The sequence below is a fragment of the Epinephelus lanceolatus genome, chromosome 8 (genome assembly GCF_041903045.1).
Source record: "Epinephelus lanceolatus isolate andai-2023 chromosome 8, ASM4190304v1, whole genome shotgun sequence".
Lineage (NCBI taxonomy): Eukaryota > Metazoa > Chordata > Actinopteri > Perciformes > Serranidae > Epinephelus > Epinephelus lanceolatus.
Genome location: NC_135741.1, coordinates 22,266,808 through 22,286,794, shown reverse-complemented (window position 1 = coordinate 22,286,794; position 19,987 = coordinate 22,266,808). Strand labels below are relative to the sequence as shown.

At 42.2% G+C, this 19,987-nt stretch overlaps 2 protein-coding genes across 6 annotated transcripts; both read right to left on the bottom strand.

Annotated features, from left to right (window-relative positions):
- Positions 1-34: 34 nt before the first annotated feature.
- On the bottom strand, positions 35-5,016 carry ube2t (ubiquitin-conjugating enzyme E2T (putative)). Of its 3 annotated transcripts, none has more exons than XM_033629951.2 (7): positions 4,867-5,016; positions 4,514-4,623; positions 3,887-3,956; positions 2,901-3,006; positions 2,698-2,796; positions 2,164-2,247; positions 35-370 (listed from the first exon to the last, which is right to left on the bottom strand). In XM_033629951.2, exons 2-7 carry the CDS (start codon positions 4,620-4,622, stop codon positions 254-256), a joined length of 585 nt encoding a protein of 194 aa, XP_033485842.2. In that variant the 5' UTR covers position 4,623; positions 4,867-5,016; the 3' UTR covers positions 35-253. The 3 variants fall into 3 exon arrangements, with proteins under 3 accessions (XP_033485842.2, XP_033485843.2, XP_033485844.2); XM_033629952.2 differs by having other exon boundaries at positions 4,514-4,626; positions 4,867-5,013; XM_033629953.2 differs by lacking the exon at positions 2,164-2,247.
- A 2,321-nt stretch (positions 5,017-7,337) lies between these two features.
- On the bottom strand, positions 7,338-13,473 carry LOC117258500 (putative methyltransferase YrhH). 3 transcript variants are annotated; one of them, XM_078170007.1, is made up of 5 exons: positions 13,169-13,472; positions 11,805-13,014; positions 8,350-8,606; positions 7,911-8,091; positions 7,338-7,822 (listed from the first exon to the last, which is right to left on the bottom strand). In XM_078170007.1, the coding sequence occupies exons 3-5, from the start codon at positions 8,602-8,604 to the stop codon at positions 7,626-7,628; spliced, it is 633 nt and encodes a 210-aa protein (XP_078026133.1). In that variant the 5' UTR covers positions 8,605-8,606; positions 11,805-13,014; positions 13,169-13,472; the 3' UTR covers positions 7,338-7,625. The 3 variants fall into 3 exon arrangements, with proteins under 3 accessions (XP_078026133.1, XP_033485364.1, XP_033485363.1); XM_033629473.2 differs by having other exon boundaries at positions 11,810-13,473; XM_033629472.2 differs by having other exon boundaries at positions 11,805-13,472.
- Positions 13,474-19,987: the final 6,514 nt, after the last annotated feature.

Here is a 19,987-nt window from a genome sequence, read left to right as displayed (position 1 = left end):
TCATGCAAAACATTAAAAAAACTGAATGTTGGCATTAAGTTAAAATACAATTTAATATCACAACACAAAACAAATATACATATGAATATGTGGGTATTTTTGGATTAAGAAGGAGAATGCATACAAAGTAAATGTAAGAAGGCGTCAGCGCTAAATTAAAATTTAAAATTAAACTCTTTACAAATAGACAGGCATATAAAGCATGGTGGCGTCAGAGAAGGGAGTCCTGTGGCTGTCCTGTGTGAAACTGAAACTAGGCACAGGTTTTCTTTGCGGGCTCCTCTGTCTCCGTTTGTGCACTGCCAGCCTCCCGTTTGCGGGATGAAACATTCTGATCTGGAGTATTTTCTTTGTTGCTCTCCACGACTCCCTGAACAAAGACAGACACAAAACATTTTAATCAATGACTGCATTGCCCACATATGCTCCTCCACGTCTCAAAACTGATGACAGGGTGTCTACAGATGTAACCAAGTCAAATTTAAGACTCTTTGAGACCTTTTTAATACCACCTTATGTGAAATTTAAAACCAACCCCGCAATGGAAATAAACATTATATATGTATGACAACAGGTTTAATGTGTTAAATGTAAAAAGAAAACTCTCTGTCCAATGACTGTAAACACTGGGCTCAGGCTGGAGAATTCTTTGTGGTAATATGACTGAATGAATATTTAAATCTGAATTTAAGACAATTTAAGAGTTTTTGAGGCCTTATATTAAGAAAACTTAAGACATTTTAAGAGTTTTTAGGACCTGTAGACACCCTGGAGAAGTTAAATGTTTGAACATAACTCAAACAGTCTGCATCACTTTGTTGCAAGTACATAATAAATAAGCAGACAACCTTTCTATGGAGGTACAACAGCTCCACCTTGTGGGCAAAATATACCACTACACAGCGCTTCTACAGTGACAGATTCTTCAGACCATATCAGATGTTAATTATGTTAACAAATGGTTTTAAAATCCAACTGTTAACAAGTATGTTACATTCTGACTATGTAGACTATTATGTTGCCAAATAACTGCAAGAAGACTGTAGCCAGGTAACGTAACTCATACATCATTTACCACCAAACCCAGAGAAGTAACTCATCTTTGCCCAGAGAAGTAAACTAATTGGTGCCACCTTTACTCGTCTTATTTTACCTTAACATGTTGAATAAATTATGTCATTACTTCCCCCATATTTTTTAAGTTTCTTTAATAAATAAGAACCAAAAATTAGTTGAAACAAGTTAAATAATAGTGCTTCATGGCATTTGTGCAGCCTTGTTTATTTACTGTGTCCATGGAGACGACGAACACAGCCATAAAGATATGGTTTCCGTAAGCATAAAGGACAGACCGTTTACATTCCTGATAACAACATCACTGCATAACAATGTATATATGATATTCAAAGATATTACAGCATTTTCTTTTAAATTAGTTTGTTCTAGATGTTCAGATTTGGTACAGCTGTGAGGCTTTTGTGGCAAAGCTGTCACAGACCATACTTCTTGCCTTGCTTTCAACGACATCACGTTCCCTCTGGCCTGCACTCTCTGACACAATGGAAAACATGTTGTTGACACTGGATGATACAGGAGGCTGTGTTGGTGGTGCAGCAGTTAGCAGTGTCCCCTCACAGGGAGGGTCCCTTCTGTGCGGAGTTTGCATGTTCTACCCGTGTGTGGGGGTTTTCTCTTGGTTCTCTGGCTTCCTCCCACAGTCCAAAGACATGCAGGTTAACTGGTGACTCTATTGCCTGTAGGTGTGAATGGTTGTCTGTATTTATGTGTCAGCCCTGTGATAGTCTGGCGTCCTGTCCAGGGTGTACCCCGCCTCTTGCCCAATGTCAGCTGGGATATAATCCAGCCCACCTGCAACCCTGAATGGGATAAGCAGTTGCGGAGGCAAAAGTCTGGAAACAATTTTTTTTTTCTGTTTTCAATAATCATCCAGACCTGAAAATGACTACAATCAGATTCCATACTTTTCAATACAGCGTATGAACCCCGAACAGACAAAATATTCATGTCACCCACTAAGAATAATGCAGCTGACCCAAAGTCAGTCAGTCCATGATGAAATTAAAAAGGTTAAAGAGGTGAACTGTTTTAGTCATGAACGACAGTAAGTTACAACTGCTTCACCATTAGATCAGAGAGACTTACCATGTTCTTCTGAACAGCATGTTCTTCTGTCCACTTCCTGGCCTTCTCCATGAACAGCTGTTTGTTGTATTTGAACTCTGATGACTGCATTCAAAAAATGTAAGCGTCTCTTTACATGCGTATACGACGGAGATACAAAATTGATCACAGTATCAAAATTGAAATGCTCTCTAATGCAATTTTTAGACTGCAAGGGGCTGTATTTTTTGTGTGACAAGAGGTAAAGATTTCTCAGGCTGACAAGTAACAAGTTATTCTGGCATTGAGAGAAAAAAAAACCCTCTGCCTGTATTAAAATGCATACTAGAAAGAGTATTTACTTCTTTTCCAGGTGCAAATTTTAAGCTGTGTTATTTAGGTCTCAGCCACTATAATGTCAAAAGTTTTTGCAAAAGCTCTGTTGAAATTATTTGTATTAAAATATTCACAAAAGCAAAGAAATCGCCCGCAGTGTGAATGTGTATCAAAGCTTTGCCACTGTAATAGATGTATGAGCGTATGAAATCTTTGAATGCAAGATTATGTGTGACTCACTATATCAGCCATGAGCGGGTCGTCTGGATTGGGCTCAGCCATGAGCAGTTGAATGGAGGTGAGGACTGTGGAGATGTTTAGGGATGGCTTCCAGGCACCCTGAATAATAGAAAAGAATAATTAAAATCTGACAGCAGACAAACAAAACCAGACGATGGATGCAGACCATAAATAACTTTTTTTGTTGGGAAGTCTGTGACAACCTTTGGCGGAAGTTTGAGGGCATCATGGCAGATGCGTCCTGAGTTGTCAATGTTTGGGTGGTAGATGGGGGTCAAGAATCGCATTTTGGGAGGTTCAAATGGGTACCTGCGAGAAGAAAACAGCAGGTCAGTCCTACTACACTGCAGTAAGTGTTTATGACAATGAAACGAGAGAGAGGGAACATATCAATTAGGGCTGGGTATCAGTACTTAATACCTTTGAAGTATTAACTGAAGTAATTCAGTACAAGTAGTGTCAAAATGTATTAAGTCAGAAGATACCTGCATTCAATCCTTTTTACCCAGATCTAGAAAAAAAGACAACTTCTACAGTTTTTCTCGCAGCCAATCACCACAAGTGCTCCTCGTTATAATGTGACTCGTGATTGACCCATGACTGCAGCAGCTACAACCTGCAGCTACAACACACAGGAGACCTCTGCCTGATCTCAAAGTTCATACTGGCGTGCAGTGTACAATACTAAGATGTGAGAGATATAACTGGGAGAGCCATAAACATGATCAGTAAAATCTTAAAATCTATTTTTTTTTTAACTTACTGGGAGCCAGTGGAAAGGGGCTGAAACTAAACTGATGTGATACTTGTATTGGTTCTAGTTAAAATTCAGGCAAGAAAAACGGTGGCTGCAGTAATCCAGGTGTAAAGAGATGAAAGTGTGTAAAATTGTCCCTTGAGTTTTAAAAGTTGAGATGACTGCACAAGCCTTGTGATGTGCTGCTCAAATGTAAATCACTGTCAAACAAATGTGTGTATAAATCATTTAGATAGAGAGGAGTGGTGGTGGCATTTTATGTACCTGAAATGCTTCCATTTACATAATGGAGTATTAAGTATAGAAATACATCAAACAAAGTACTCTACTGGTATTAGTATCACTTTCTGGATGCTGGTAATGGTACTGGTATTGTAATTTTTAAAGAGTACGCAGCCCTAATGTCAGTGTTAAAGCTTAGGGAAAATGTACCTCTCTGGGACCTTGATCTCCAAGGAGAAGAGTCCACCTTCATATGGCGTCCCAGTTCCGCCCACTATCTCTGTGAACAAGAGGAAGAAAAAAATAAATTATCAGAAAGATAAAAAAAAGTCATTTAGCTTGCAATATACACATGGGTGACAAATTAAAGGCATTAAGCCATTTCAAGCATATGCTAGATGATATGGTTGTTATATAGTGTTCCTGCTTTGGTTAGCTGACACATGATTTTGTACATATTACTGTTTTTATTGTTGTTGTTGTTGTTATGTATGGCAGACTGTATTCTTATTATTTAACTTTTTTGTCTTTTTACTGTTTTTTATTACTGTTTATAATTCTTAATAGACATTGCTGCTACGTATTTGTTTGTATGGACTTTTATCATCACTTTATTGCCATTGCTATTTTTGTATCTGTCTAGCCCACTGAATGTGAACTCAGTAAACAATGGTTGGTTGGTTGATTGATTGATTGATTGATTGATTGAAGTGTCTCAGTAAGCTGCATTCGTAGTTTCTCCACTCATTTATTCAGGGTTTTCCTTTAGTTTGTCACCTGTCTGTATGTGACATGTTGCTGAGTACAACTGCAGCATTACAGGCTGTGAATACTTACGTGCCCGGAGGTCGTCTATCCTCTCCTCAGTCTGCCAGCATGTTGTCCCGGGAGGTGGCTCGGTGCTCAGCATCTGAAGTTCACGCTTCAAACGGGAAGCCCTCTGCATCCTGCTGAGCGGAGGGTAAAGTAAACCAGCCAGAAAATATCCACTCGCTTAATAGCTAAACGCCAGTTAGCTCTGAGAGTTCAGATAATGTTATGGTGATGCTAACGTTAACTCCAAGCTACCGTTGTTAGCCTGCTAACTGACGTGGCTACAAAAGCATCTTAGTCTGTTTTTGTAAGTGTAAAAGACACACAGTAGTCGAAATAAGATGTTGTTTACTCGATACTAAATCACAATTACTTACTTTTCTCCCGCTTTAACAACTGCCTTCCACTTTACAACCGCTGTCAGGGCTCAACTTTACTTCTTCACTTCCAGCTGAAGGGGACGCGAGGCGAGCTGTTTTGGATTTCCCTCTTCCTGCGTCATCAACACCGCCCGCGGTCACTCTTCTTCTTCTCTCAGTTGATTGGCGGGTCGCAAACGACTTTCCAGTGCACACCGCCACCTACCGTACAAGTGTGTATACCATCATATTAGTTCACCTCATTTCCTAAATTCTTCCCATTATTTGTCATTGAAGAAAGTAAAAAAAATGGCATCCTGGTGACTCTTGTCTCCTCTGCTTCTCAAATCCCACTCCCACACCTGTCACTGTTTCTTTTCCCCACTACATACATGGTGCCATTTAAGTCTGTATGATCTATTCTGAGTTTTGTTATGATGACTTCCTCTCTTCTGTTCCTTTTTTATATGTCTTTGTTATGACTAATTTTGTGACATTCCCTTCCTTTCTTCTTAACCACTGCATTTCCTTCTCATTTTCCAAGTGGTACTATTGTTTCTTTTTGTAATGCCCCTTTTGCTAGTCGGCACCCAACAAAACTGTATATCTATACCACCTCTGTGAAGTCTTTGTAAGCAATGGAAGAGTTCAATGAGTACATCGTCTCTGCCAGTTGTTGTTGACTGTATGCTTTCCAAAACAGCTGATGAGTCTGTGCACCAAACCACCCTATCAGGCCTGACCTCTTAATTAAAATAATTTAAAAAAGTGAGTAAAAACAGCTGCAAACGTCACTTATTTTAAATTATTTTTTGCCTTTTGAGCACCTGTCTTTTTGTGCACGGATGTTCAAAATTAATCAACTTTTTTTTTTTTTTTTTTGCACTGATCTCAGCCTGTGAACCTTTTTTGTGGCTGTCCAGCCCAGTTGTATTGGTGTGCAGGCGTCTACTCTGCCGTCTTTTTTTTATTAAAAAAGACAAAACACGAAACAATCGAATACAAATGAAACAAATGCAACTGTTTCATCTTTCACTGAAAAAGTATTCAACTTTCCACTGCTCCTGAAAGCAGCGGCCCTTGCTGTCGAATTCCCGCTTCTTTGCTGTGTTCATGTCTGCTACCTAGCAGGAAATGTCTGCTGCCATGCAACTGTTTCTTTGCATGTTTAGTGTGTTTATGAGGACGCATTAGTTCCTCCTGCAAAGTTCCTACTTGTTGCATGTCTTCAAACTGTATGATAGTCCTGCCAATGTGAGGTGAATGGAAAATTTGTAAAGTGATCTTCATTGGAGCTCTGGAGGGAGCTCGGAGTAGAGCCACTGCTCCTTCGCGTTGAAAGGGGTCAGTTGAGGTGGTTCGGGCATCTGATCATGATGTCTCCCAGGTGCCTCCCATTAGAGGTGTTCCGGGCATGTCCCACTAGTAGGAGGCCCCTGGTTAGACCCAGAACATGAGGGATCACATTATGTAATCTGGCCTGGGAATGCCTTGGGGTCCCCCAGCAGGAGCTGGAAAGCGTTGCTGGGGAGAGGGATGTCTGGGGTGCTTTGCTTGGCCTGCTGCCCCCGCGACCTGGCCACAGATAAGCGGATGAAAATGGATGGATGGATGGATCTTGGTTGATTAACTAACTTTGTGTAGCGGGCCACATATATTTTTAAAACAAGTCTGGGGGCCATTTAAAATCCTTCTGCGAGCCACAAGTGACATGCGACAATCATTTGGACATGCCTGCTGTAGACCTATATGTACATCTGTAACACTACACTCACACCTAAGTATTTACAACATATTCATTGCTGGTTGTTTGGAAATGCATTGCACCAGTATTTGTAGCCTGCTTTTCAGCTAACTTTTTTCATTTTTTAAAAACTTTAACTTAAATTTAATCTAATTTTTGTATTAGTCTGTATGTTTAATTTTATGTTGTATGTGCAATATATAGCATATTGTATATTTATACAAGACCCCCCCCCCCCCCCCGGATAAATTAAGTTTTATCTTATCTTATATGGTTAGTTGATACTTTAGTGACAGTGGCAGTGTATGGACCCAGTCCAGTGAAGGCAGACAGCCCAGTGAGTCAGCAGCTCTCAGATAGAAATTACCAGCAGTGGGATACTTAGAGAAAAAAACAAACTGTAAGTTAACGCTAGTTAATGCTAATTATCTTAGCCGTCAACATTAAGGCCTACTGAGAATTCTGTTAGGTAGATCCCTCAAAGTTCAGCCTCCTTATGTAGGCTACAGCCCTACAGATGTAACTAAATGTACACTCAGCAATAGTGTCCCTCTGGCCAGCTGGCCAAAAGAAAACTATTTTAATGTTAAAGACTGTCTGTCATCCACAGTTCTGCCCCAAAGCTATGGACAGTTCATTTTGGCACTGATGGTGCGTCTGCTTAAAAAGGCTGAACTCCCTCGAACCATCTCATGAAAACACTGACAGTGCTTTCTCAATAAGCACTGGCAGTTCTATGCTGCCCTCTGTTGGGCAAGACTGGAATATATCTCTTCACTTTGTTTTCTGTCAGATTTTAATGTACAAGCATGCACGGTCAGTTCATGTCACCATATAAAACAATTAATGCAAATAACATTGTGTATTTCATTGAGTGGGATTTCTGTGCGTGATATGTTTTCATTTAGTCATTTGAAATCTGCCACAGAAAGGAGAGTCGAGGGTCAGAAATACACTCAATCTCACAAAAACTCACAATCACATCAGTAGGGTCGAAGACACAAAATCTCTCACTTGCAGTGTGATTTGAATCTCATTTTGAGGCAGTGGCATAGATAGCTTGAAAAGAAATGTATTTCAGCTGTCTGTCCTCCATCCTGACATCAGTGAAGCCAGAGTCTCTCAGAGCTGTCATGTAGGCCTCCGGGCGCCAGTTCTCCCCCGGCATCACTCGCTTTGCTGCCAAAGCAGCCACGTTAGACAGCCTCAGTGTGGTCACCATCAGGCCTCCTGGGTGGGTTCAAGACAGAAAAGAAGAATTACATTTGAATGTGCTTTGAAAATAAAGTCTGTCTTACTGTAAAACCTCATGTCCTACCTGGTTTCATTACCCGGTGTATCTCTGTGGCCCCCTTCCTGAGGTCAGGCCAGAAGTAGTAGCAGTTACAGTGAAAGACTTTATCCACAGTGTTGTCTTCCAGAGGCATTGCTGCTACATCACAGTGATGCAGGGTCACTTTCCCACTGGCCACAAGGTCCTTCATTTGCTCACTTGCCTCCTGTAAGAGAAGAAAAAGAGAAATATTCCTCTATTCTAAAAGTGAGTAATGTTCCAGCTTCAAATGCAACTTTGTCCCAGACTAGTCCTTTACAGAGAATCTTACAGCTCGGCTAGTTTAGGCAGGCAGAGGCTTGTTACTGTGTCCTGTGCTTTGTCCATTAAGACACCATTTTGGTTACAGATTTCAAGACATGTATGTGATAATAAAAACTTCATTCAAAAGCTTTATTCCTTTCTGTCAGTATTTATACTTCACCTTATGCATGTATGCTGAGCAATCCACCCCTATGAGGTGGCCTTTGGGATCTGTGAGCAGTTTGGCAGCTGACTTCAGACCCAGACCCAGGCCATGACCCAGCTCCAGCACTGTGTCATCAGGTTGGATCTGGCACAGCTGCACAGCATTCTCCTCAAGGACCCAGTTGCGCACTACGAACAACCTACTCACCAGCCACCCTCCCACTGACCGTGTCGGGTGGCCCAACTGTTTGACCAATCTTTCAGCCCACATCACTGGAGAAAAATGACGTGAACATTTTTAGGTGGTTTACAAATATTGTAAGCAGTAGTTATTGGAGAGTGGATTACACAGATTAAAAATGCATCAGAATAGTTGCATCTGCATGTAAAATACATCACAGTACTAGTGTTTAGGATTTAATGGCATCTCGCAGTATGGTTGCAGAACTGAAACTCCTCTTGTTCACCAAGAGTGTACGAGAATTATGTTGGCCACCTCGAAAACATGAAAGTCCCTATCTAGAGTGTCTGATTTGTCCATTTCGGGCTACTGGCGACCAACATGGCCTGGGAGAGGACCCACTCCTTATGTCAACATAAATGGCTCATACTAGGGTAACGTAAATTAAATAATTCCTATTTTCAGGTGATGATAAACGAAACGAATGAAAACAGAGCTTTTCATATTACATACTACTTTTGCCAATAGACACCTCCAAATCCTACACATTGGACCTTTAAATGCCACTGCCAAGTCATATCTTTAAAGTCCTGACATAAAAAACCTCTGCAAAAAGAGTCCATTTTCTTCTATTAAATAAACAAAACTGAACTGCAGAAATATATATTTTCAAATCCCTTTTTTTTCAATCCAAACTTGGAGATTTTATGTCAGATTTTCAAGTAGCCTACTCCAGATACTTCAAGATCAGGGGATCGGGTGAAAACTGGGTTGGTTTAAATCTTGTCTAATGAATTTTAGTTGACTATGCTTACTATGCTTACTTTAACTTCTTCACTTCACATCAAAGTATAAGATTTAGTGGCATCTAGTGGTGAGGTTGCAGATTGCAACCAACTGAAACTTCTGTGTGCCGAGCATGAAGGAAGCTTTACTGGCTGATGCAAACAATAAAGCCATGTAGCCCTGTTTCCACCAAAGACTTTCAGTATGGTACCTTTGGAACCGACAGTAACCCTTCAGACATGGTTCCTAGACCCTAGTGTTTCCACTGCAAACAGTGCCCTTAAATGTGGGCGGGGTTGTTGTCATTCACTGCTCTGTCCAGCACTCACTGTATTTCCTCATTACCGGTGACACAGATGAAAGTCTGCACCTTGTTTATCATCCACAGAACGAGGCTGCACTCTGACATTTTCAGAACAAAATAAAACAGGCTGCAGTCTCTCTCCATGGGACATTTAAAATAGCAGGTTTGTGCATTTAGTCCTTCTCAGGCAAGCTCAGGGGTTTAGTGTTGGCTGAGCCCACAGGAATGACACTCCTTGACACTCTGTGACGCTTTTTTTTTTTTCTCATAGTGAGGATTAGAATATATGCAGTTCACATAACCCGGTTGAAAGCTTGAAGTTCCACTCTTTACTAACAGTGTATGTCATATAAAAACTAAAGTAATGGTCAAAGTTGTCACAGTGAAATTCAAGGTGTGGTGATTGATTCACGTCATCGCCTCACACATTGAGTAACATTATAAGTTAACATTCCACCTTAAAAGTTGCCGGCAGTCAGCCCAGTGAATTAAGTTATTTTTTTTGACTCCACCTGCTGCAAGAGGCAGCAAAACATCCTTTCATTTTATAATTACAGTCTGCTATAAAACTCTCCACAGTGTGAACAGTAGTTACATGAACCTCAAAACCAGCCACAACTCAGCTCTGAGCAGAGTGACCGTCCGCTAATGACCAATCAACAGACTGCAGTGTTCACAGCTCCACCTTTTAGTACCAGATCTGTGCGCTAGGTACCCCAACAGAGGGGGGACCAAAAATGGGAACGGTACTAAGCAGTTCCATTGGTACCATCCATAACTTCTCACAGTGGAAATGGAAAAAAAGGTACCAAACTGAACTGAACCGTACTGCTTGGTGGAAACAGGGCTTAAGGTGATGATTAAGCAATATCACACGAGAGGGAGTGATGTTGTAGTAGTACAACATCACGAGCTCGAGTGTGATATTGCTTTTATACAACAGTTCAACAGTTAAATAAGTAAGGCTGATTAAGAAATGTTGAAAAATGAGGACAAAAAATATAATTTAAGCATTTTATTTGTCTTCCGCCAACAAAAATAGTTCCCTCAGGACTCCGCTGTCACTGTTGTTATGTAACGCAGACATGGTGCGCCAGGCACTTACTCTTTATACACATTTATCTGCACATTTCCATTAATTGTGCAGCTGGTGAAATAAGTCTCTGGTGACTGCATGGTGGACTGTGGCTTCACAGGCACAGCCGACTCTGCCTTCTGATCTGACAGTATGTTGCTTTTCTCCAAGTCATTGAGCTCCGCTGAGGAAACACTGACAAACCTGGATGTGTGCTCAGATGGATTCAGCTTCTCCCCCTCCCTCATCTTCCTCTGATGACCATTCATAGTTCAATTCAAAACTTATTTTAGGAAATAAATCCATATTTTTGGCTGTTTCACAGTGGATGAATTAATTAGCCTACAACGCAACTGCTGACCTAACTGACACTAACCTTCCGTTTTGATTTGATTGTTGATTGCAATCAGCTGTGAGGCGGAGTGATACATACACAGTGAAATAACCGTGATGTTGTACTCCAATATCGTCACGGTTTTACTGTCTCTCGACCAATTAGATTGCAGGGCCGGAACTAACTGATGTATAATGTTATTTATTGGTGATTATTAGCGGAAAAATATTACCATAATGTTACCATCTCTGCCAGTAGATGCCCCTAAATCTTACACACTGGACCTTTAAATAAATGTTTAATCTTCTGTATGACTGATAGTAAGTAGTTTCTGAGAAGCTACTTGTAGATTGTGAGTAGACTCCTGTAAATTGTATTGTATTATTATTATTGTTAAACTTAATACTCAGAATTGTGCAGATTTAAAACAAATAAGAATAAGATATACCTTACTGTGGCTCCTACTTTGAGCACTTTCATTCCCTTGCAGCATGCCAGCATGAAGGAATGTACCTGTGGACCTGGCCGAGCCCTCTGTCCTGTCAGAGTCACTTTAATCTGACACTGGGCACGACGCATGTCATGTTCCTGCAGGTATGTTAACGCCACTGTATCGTAGATATACTTTATAAGCTTGTAGTCGATGTTACAGGTGGTATATCAAGTCGCCCAGGTGTATGAGCTCTGAGTTTGGAGGTGTCGCCCTACCGTGTGAACTACAGTAAACTTCATGTGTTGCCATTGTGGCTGCGCTGTTGAGTAAGTTTGTCTGACAGTAATAAACCCCTTACCTTACCGAGTTGGTCGGTCAGTTGCTTGTTCCTGGGAGCAGCGTGTATCTCCTGTAAACACAAGCGTCGGTGTGTTTGTCTTCCTCTCGGTCACTTTACACACTCTCCCGCTGTATTTAAATCACTCACTCCCAGAATTTCTCCTTCAGATATTTAATTGCAATATTGTGAAACTAAGGCAACAGTTTTCTCTTAGATTTTTAAAGAGTTAATTTATGCAACGCTCTCATAAATATGCTGCTGGTTTGGGCTCATCAAGTGCAGTCACGGAAATGTCTCCGCCCTTTATGTCAGCTTATGACTTCCACTAACAGGTTTCTCCTGTTTTCAGTACATGCAATCTGAAGCATAGGTGTAGATTTTTACAACATATGGATTTGTCCTCCCCAGTAACAACATGAAAGTCTGTCTTACTGTGAAAGTAGGAGGAAATTCATTCCACAAAATAATGCAGAAAAGACATTACCTGGTGCCATAACATTCACCAGACTGTAGGATATTGTTTGATGTTAAAAACTAGGAGTTAGGTAGTAAATCACCGTACAGACAGGTTTTTATTCAGATGACAAATGTACCTTTAAAACAAAGTGTCTTACCGTGAAAGTAACAGAGGAAATTGACACCACAAAATGATGCAAAGAGGCACCAACTGGTGGAAATGAAGTGTTTGATGTTCAACCCCTCATTTCACGTGTCCCCTGCAATGTTAAAATAAAGCTATGCCCTTGGTCTGAAATGTTTGAATGTAATGCAAGATGTCCAACATTAAAGCTACTGTACTGTGCCCAGTGTGGATTATTATCACTACATCTTTCATTGATATAACTAATGTAAAATGTTCGGCATGTATGATAAGATACTACCATTGAGGAGAACTGACAGTGCTTATAGTGAGAAATTGCTATTCATGTATTTGTTTATAACTGCAGTTATAACATTCCTATCTTCACAAGGTGAAACTTGACAATTTAACGTAATCATACAAAACCTCACTGTCACAAAGGTAGGATAGAAGATATACAGTCTCTTAGTTTGATTTCAGTCTGCAAAAAGAAATGCATTTCAGCTGTCTGTCCTCCATCCTGACATCAGCCAGAGTCTCTCAGAGCTGTCATGTAGGCCTCCGGGCGCCAGTTCTCCCCTTACATCATTTGACTTGCTGCCAAAGCAGCCATGTTAGACAGCCTCAGTGTGGTCACCATCAGGCCTCCTGGGTGGGTACAAGACAGAAAAGAAGAATTACATTTGTGCAGACAAGAATGACTAAAAGACAGTTTGTGCTAAAATAAATATGAGTGAGTTAGTAAATCACCAAATGTGCCTTGAAAATATAGTCTGTCTTACTGTAAAACCTCATGTCCTACCTGGTTTCATTACCCGGTGTATCTCTGTGGCCCCCTTCCTGAGGTCAGGCCAGAAGTAGTAGCGGTTACAGTGAAAGACTTTGTCACGTTAATCACACACGCTTGTAGGTTGTGTTAACTCTAAGTTTTATTTCAGCTTGAACAGCTCTTGCAACATGAGGCATACCGTTGTATTCATTCAGCGAAGTAATAGGCCGTAAGGTGAATCAGAAAAAGTCTGACAGAAACTGATTTCTGCTTCGACATCTGGGGACTACACGATCTTTACTTCATAAAAAAGATCGATACATGTCCAGCTAATCAGCGGGAGTTAATAGCTCGTAACCCCGCAAGAGTCCTGTGATCAGGGTCGTAATTCGGCACTTGTTCCGTCTGAGCGTAATGATCTATTCCACCTGAGCGTAATGAGATTTGGTACGCGAGTGGTGGCACGGCCGTCACGTGATCGCGCTACACCAATAAGGTACCCGCATTTCGTGTTGCCATGGTCTCATTCAGCAGAGGAAAACAGACCCGGAAGTCCTCAAAAGTGAGCAGAAATGAGCAGAAATGAGCTGAAACAGCGCTATTCACATCGCCGTGTCCATGAAACACGATGAGACAAATAGACAATAAGGTGAACCAAGCAAAAATGTCTTAAAACACATTTGATTCAATACCTGGGCATAACCGACGTATTATTTGCCTACATAGACAGCTGTCCAGTATGGAATCCAAGAACGGCCATGTATTTATTTATTTATTTATTTATTTATTTTGTGCACTGTTATCTCGTGATAACGACTTATTATTTCGCTATCTCAATATAACAAAGATTGTTTTCTCGTGATAACAAATTTGTCTCATCGTGTTTCATGGACACAGCGATGTGAATAGCGCTGTTTCAGCTCATTTCTGCTCACTTTTGAGGACTTCCGGGTCTGTTTTCCTCTGCTGAATGAGACCATGGCGACACGAAATGCGGGTACCTTATTGGTGTAGCGCGATCACGTGACGGCCGTGCCACCACTCGCGTACCAAATCTCATTACGCTCAGACAGAACAAGTGCCGAATTACGACCTCACAGGACTCTTGCGGGGTTATGAGCTACGAACTCCCGCTGATTAGCTGAACATGTATCGATCTTTTTTATGAAGTAAAGATCGTGTAGTCCCCAGATGTCGGAACGAGATGAAACAATAACTGCATTCATCTTATGGCCTATAATAACACAGTCCCCTCCCGTGACGTCATTACCTCTCGACTATGGTGGGCTGACTGTATTTAACGAATATCATCACATCTCCCTCTTTTAGTAAACAAGCACAAAACAATTATGTAAGCTTATGCCAAACATTTAACTCTTTCATAGCATTACTTAAACATCAAATACGAATACTTCAAACTAGATCTGAGCTCAACTGTCTTTCTCATTTAAGAGGTCTTCCTGGTGCTATAAACTTCACCTTCCCTCACTGGGGCACCCTAAAGTGTCCCTTATTCCACTTTCAACTCACCAAGTTGAAGTTAACAATAAAGTCACTCAGTCTCTGTACCTGAGAGGCAGTCTAACCTCACGACCCCTTGCGGTCAGTCTGGTTATCCCCTGGGAAGAGGAGGGCAGCAGGGGAGTCTCCGGTGCAGTCTCTGTGGGTGGCAGGTGCAGGGGTGGTGTGATGTCCGTGGCGGCCTGCTCAGAGCGGGGACTGTTTGCTGGCTGTGTAGGGCTTCCTCCCGACCAATGCAGCTGGTCAGCAGGGCCGATGCACTCTGGAACTGCCTGTATGTGTTTTCCTGTTATGACGCATAACTCTGTCTGAATCCATCTTGATGAGGTAGGATCGTGGTTCCGCAGATTGTCCGACCACCTCGGCAGGGGACTTCCATCCTTTTTCCCCATCCAGCCTCACTCTGATGGCCTGTCCTGGATGCAGTGTCGGCAGTGGGCAGGCAGAGTGTCTGCGATTATAGAAATGTTCCTATGCTCTTTTAGCCCTACTATCTTTCAGCAGAACTTGGGCCCGGCTGACAGGATCTGCCTGTAGTTTCTTTTCCAACATAGGCACAGCCATGCGAATCTGTCGTCCCATCATAAGGTGAGCCGGGCTGGCCCCAGTTGCGGCGATGGGCGTCACCCGGTAGCTCATCAGGGCTAGCGACGGGTCAGGCTGGTCGAGAATCCTTTTGGCAGTCTGAACTGCTCTTTCGGCTGCCCCGTTCACCTGAGGGTAGTGGGGACTGAAGGTTGCATGGGTGAACCCATATTCTTTGCTGAAGTCTTTGAACTCTGCTGAGGCAAACTGCATGGCGTTCTCACTGATAATCTCCAGTGGTATCCCCCACCTGGCGAATATGCTTTTAAGTCTGTTGATGACCTGTAAGCTTGACGTGGATGTGAGATGAGCCATTTCGGAATAGTAGTCAACCACAATCAGATAACTTTTCCCGCGCAGCTCACACAGGTCTGCAGCAATCCTCTGCCAGGGTCCTTCTGGCAGGGGCGAGGTGATGAGGGGCTCCCTTCTTTATTTTGGTTTGTGTTCGATACAGAAGTTGCACTGCATCACCAGCTGTTCTATGTCGCTTCTAATACCTGGCCACCAGACTGACATTTTAGCTCTCTCGCGGCACTTTGTTAACCCCTGGTGGCCATCGTGGATTTGTTTCAGCACCTTGGCTCTCAGCGGTGCTGGAATAACTATTTAGTCCTAGTCCATCCGCTTCAGAGAGGTGATTTCTCACAGTATAGAAGGCATGTGAGGATTGAAATGCGGCTGTTCGGTGCAGCCAGCTGCTTCGGATGCTCTTAATGACAGTCTGAAGGTCTGAGTCATTCTTAGTGGTCTCTCGTATTTCATCGAGCCTTTCTGATGAGATTGGTTTGTTTGTCACTACTGCTCTGACGTACGCCTCCACATCTTGCTCCATATCCGGCTCTGCTCCATGGCTCAAGGGACTTCGGGACAACCTGTCAGCTACAATTAACTGTTTCCCTGGCACGTGTATAGCTGTCACATTGAACCTCATGAGGCGCATTAACAGTCTCTGGCACCACAGTGGCGCTTTGTCCAGATTGTATTCATTGATCAGCGGTACCAGTGGTTTGTGATCTGTCTGGAGGAGAAAACTGTCCATTCCCTGTACGTATCGCGTGAACCACTCACAGGCCCACACAGCCGCCAGGCACTCTTTCTCAATCTGAGAGTATCGTTTCTCAGTCTCTGTTAAGAGTGCATGAGCAGAAAGCGACTGGAATCAGTTTCAGTTTCAGTTTTATTTATAAAGCCCGATATCACAAATCACAATTTGCCTCACAGGGCTTTACAGCATACAACATCCCTCTGTCCTTTGGACCCTCACAGCGGATAAGGAAAAACTCCCCAAAAAAACCCCTTTAATGGGGGAAAAAAAACCGGTAGAAACCTCAGGAAGAGCAACTGAGGAGGGATCCCTCTTCCAGGACGGACAAACGTGCAATAGATGTCGTACAGAACAGATCAGCATAATAAATTAACAGTAATCCGCATGACACAATGAGACAGAGAGAGAGACAGAGAGAGAGAGAGAGAGAGAGAGAGAGAGAGAGAGAGAGATGCAGGACAGACGGTAATGACAGTAGCTTACAACAACATTAATGAAAGTAATAATATTATTGTTATAGTTCTGGCTACTGTGGTACAATATGTTGAAAGTATATATTAGTATCTGGCAGTATACATGTGTGACAATAATCATATGTGTATAATAACAGTAGAAGTATGACTAATGACTAATGATGGCAGCAGCAGCAGGAGGCATCTGGCAGGACCACGGCAGAAGCACAACCACACACGTCACGCTATCCAGGCACCGCTGCAATATGAGTTAACCTGAGAGACAGTGGAGCACAAAGGCTCCGGAGAAGAAGCCGAGTTAGTGACATCCAGAATGGCCAAGTTAGCAAGATGCAATAATAGGATACGAGAGAGAGAGAGAGAGAGAGAAGGAGAGAAGGTGCCCGGTGTATTATAGGGGGGTCCTCCGGCAGACTAGGCCTAAGTCAGCCTAACTAGGGGCTGGTACAGGGCAAGCCTGAGCCGGCCCTAACTATAAGCTTTATCAAAGAGGAAAGTCTTAAGTCTAGTCTTAAATGTGGAGACAGTGTCTGCCTCCTGGACCGCAACAGGAAGATGATTCCACAGGAGAGGAGCCTGATAGCTGAAGGCTCTGGCTCCTGATCTACTTTTGGAGACTTTAGGGACCACGAGTAACCCTGCCTTCTCAGAGCGCAGTGTTCTGGTGGGATAATATGGCACTATGAGCTCTCTAAGATATGACGGAGCTTGACCATTTAGAGCTTTATAAGTTAACAGTAGGATTTTAAATTCAATTCTGGATTTTACAGGGAGCCAGTGCAGCGAAGCTAAAACAGGAGAAATATGATCTCGTTTCTTAGTTCCTGTTAGTACACGAGCTGCTGCATTCTGAATTAGCTGGAGAGTTTTTAAGGACTTAGTAGAGCTACCTGATAATAGAGAGTTACAGTAATCCAGCCTTGAGGTAACAAAAGTGTGGACCAATTTTTCTGCATCTTTTCGGGTCAGGATAGGCCTAATTTTGGCAATATTACGCAGATGAAAAAAATTCAGTCTGTGAGGTTTGTTTCAAATGAGAATTAAAAGACAAATCTTGATCAAATGTTACTCCGAGGTTTCTTACGGTAGTGCTAGAGGCCAGAGCAATGGCATCTAGAGAAACTATGTCATCAGATAAAGAGTCTCTGAGTTGTTTGGGGCCAAGAACAATAATTTCAGTTTTGTCTGAATTTAACATCAGGAAATTGGTGCTCATCCAGGTTTTTATGTCTTTAAGGCAGTTATGGAGTTTAGTTAATTGATTACTTTCTTCTGGCTTCATCGATAAATACAACTGTGTATCATCTGCATAACAATGGAAATTTATAGAGTGATTTCTAATGATGTTGCCTAAAGGAAGCATATATAGAATAAATAGGATTGGTCCGAGCACAGAACCTTGCGGAACTCCAAAACAAACTTTAGTACGTAAGGATGATTCATTATGAACGTCAACAAACTGAAAACGATCAGATAAATAAGATTCAAACCAGCTTAGTGCAGAACCTTTTAGGCCAATTAAGTGTTCCAGTCTCTGTAGCAGAATTTGATGGTCAATAGTGTCAAACGCCGCACTAAGATCTAATAAAACAAGTACAGAGACGAGTGCTTTGTCTGAAGCAATCAGAAGGTCATTTGTAATTTTAACTAGTGCTGTCTCAGTGCTATGATGCACTCTAAATCCTGACTGAAATTCCTCAAATAAATTATTATCATGGAGAAAATCACACAGCTGGTCTGCAACTACTTTCTCAAGGATCTTTGACATAAAGGGAAGATTAGATATTGGTCTATTTTTGGCTAACACCTCTGGATCCAGGGTGGGCTTTTTTAGTAGAGGTTTAATTACAGCTACCTTAAAAGACTGTGGTACATAGCCTGTTAATAAGGATATATTGATCATATCTAATATATGAGTGTTAACTGAAGGTAAGACCTCCTTAAGTAGCCTAGTTGGGATGGGGTCTAAGAGACATGTTGATGATTTAGATGAAGAAATCACTGCGGCCAATTCTTGAAGAGAAATTGGGGAGAAGCAATCTAAATATATATTAGGTCTTACAGCTGTGTTTGAGGTTAGATAGGTAGGCCTACTATCTGAGGACAGGAGGTCATGAATTTTGCCTCTAATAGTTAGAATTTTGTCATTAAAAAAGCTCATAAAATCATTACTGCTAAGGGCTAAAGGAATACAAGGCTCAATAGAGCTTTGACTCTCAGTCAGCCTGGCTACAGTGCTGAAAAGAAACCTGGGGTTATTCTTGTTTTCTTCTATTAAAGCTGAGTAATAGTTTGCTCTAGCATTGCGGAGGCCCCTCTTATAAGTTTTGAGACTGTCTTCCCAGATTAAACAAGATTCTTCCAGTTTGGTTAATCGCCAATTCCTTTCAAACTTTCGTGATATTTGTTTTAACTTACGGGTTTGAGAGTTATACCAAGGAGCGAACTTTCTTTGCTTTGTTAACTTCTTTTTAAGAGGAGCTACAGAGTCGAGTGTTGTTCGCAGCGAGCCTACGGCGCTATCAACAAAATGATCAATCAGCTCACCATTGTGGTCTTGCAGCAGTGCAGCCCCCAGACCATAACTGTTGGCATCTGCACTGACAACAGTCCGCTGGTTGGAGTCATAATAGGCGAGTGCAGGTGCTGATGAGAGCCTGGCTTTGGCTTTTTCCAGCGCTTGGTCCTGTGCAGTTCATTGAGTGGGTGAAGCGTGGTGGAGAGACCAGGGAGAAACTTCCCCACATAATTGATGAAGCCCAGCATCTGACATAACTCTCCGACATTAGTTGGTCTGGGCATCTCCGTAATAGCCCTGACTTTGCTAGTGTCAGGCTTTATGCCTCCTGCACTTATGATGTGTCCAAAATAGGGCAGCTCTGTCTTGTTGAAGTGACACTTTGACCTTTTTAGTTTAAGGCCGGACTGCTTTATAGTCCACAGGACCGTCTCCAAGTGTTGGTCGTGCTCTTCCTCACTTGACCCATACACTCGCACATCGTCCATGACGACCACGACCCCCTCGTGGTCTTTTAGCAGGTCAGACATCAGTCTCTGAAAAATTTCTGGAGCTGAAGAGATCCCGAAAGACAGGCGGCAGAAACAAAACCTGCCCATCGGTGTGATAAATGTAGTCAGTTTCCGGCTACCAGGGTCTAGGGGGATCTGCCAGAAGCCGCTTGACGTGTCCAGCGTGGAGAATACTTTAGCTCATATTGATCGATC

Excerpts from the sequence above, each read along its gene's own strand:
- ube2t (XM_033629951.2), bottom strand. The coding sequence starts at position 4,622 with ATGCAGAGGGCTTCCCGTTTGAAGCGTGAACTTCAGATGCTGAGCACC. Across the intron at positions 3,957-4,513 it reads GATAGACGACCTCCGGGCAC|AGATAGTGGGCGGAACTGGG; the intron begins GTAAGTATTCAC and ends TCTTGTTCACAG. Across the intron at positions 2,797-2,900 it reads CCCTCAAACTTCCGCCAAAG|GGTGCCTGGAAGCCATCCCT; the intron begins GTTGTCACAGAC and ends TCTATTATTCAG.
- LOC117258500 (XM_033629473.2), bottom strand. The coding sequence starts at position 8,604 with ATGTGGGCTGAAAGATTGGTCAAACAGTTGGGCCACCCGACACGGTCA. Across the intron at positions 8,092-8,349 it reads GCTCAGCATACATGCATAAG|GAGGCAAGTGAGCAAATGAA; the intron begins GTGAAGTATAAA and ends CTTCTCTTACAG. Across the intron at positions 7,823-7,910 it reads ACACCGGGTAATGAAACCAG|GAGGCCTGATGGTGACCACA; the intron begins GTAGGACATGAG and ends GAACCCACCCAG.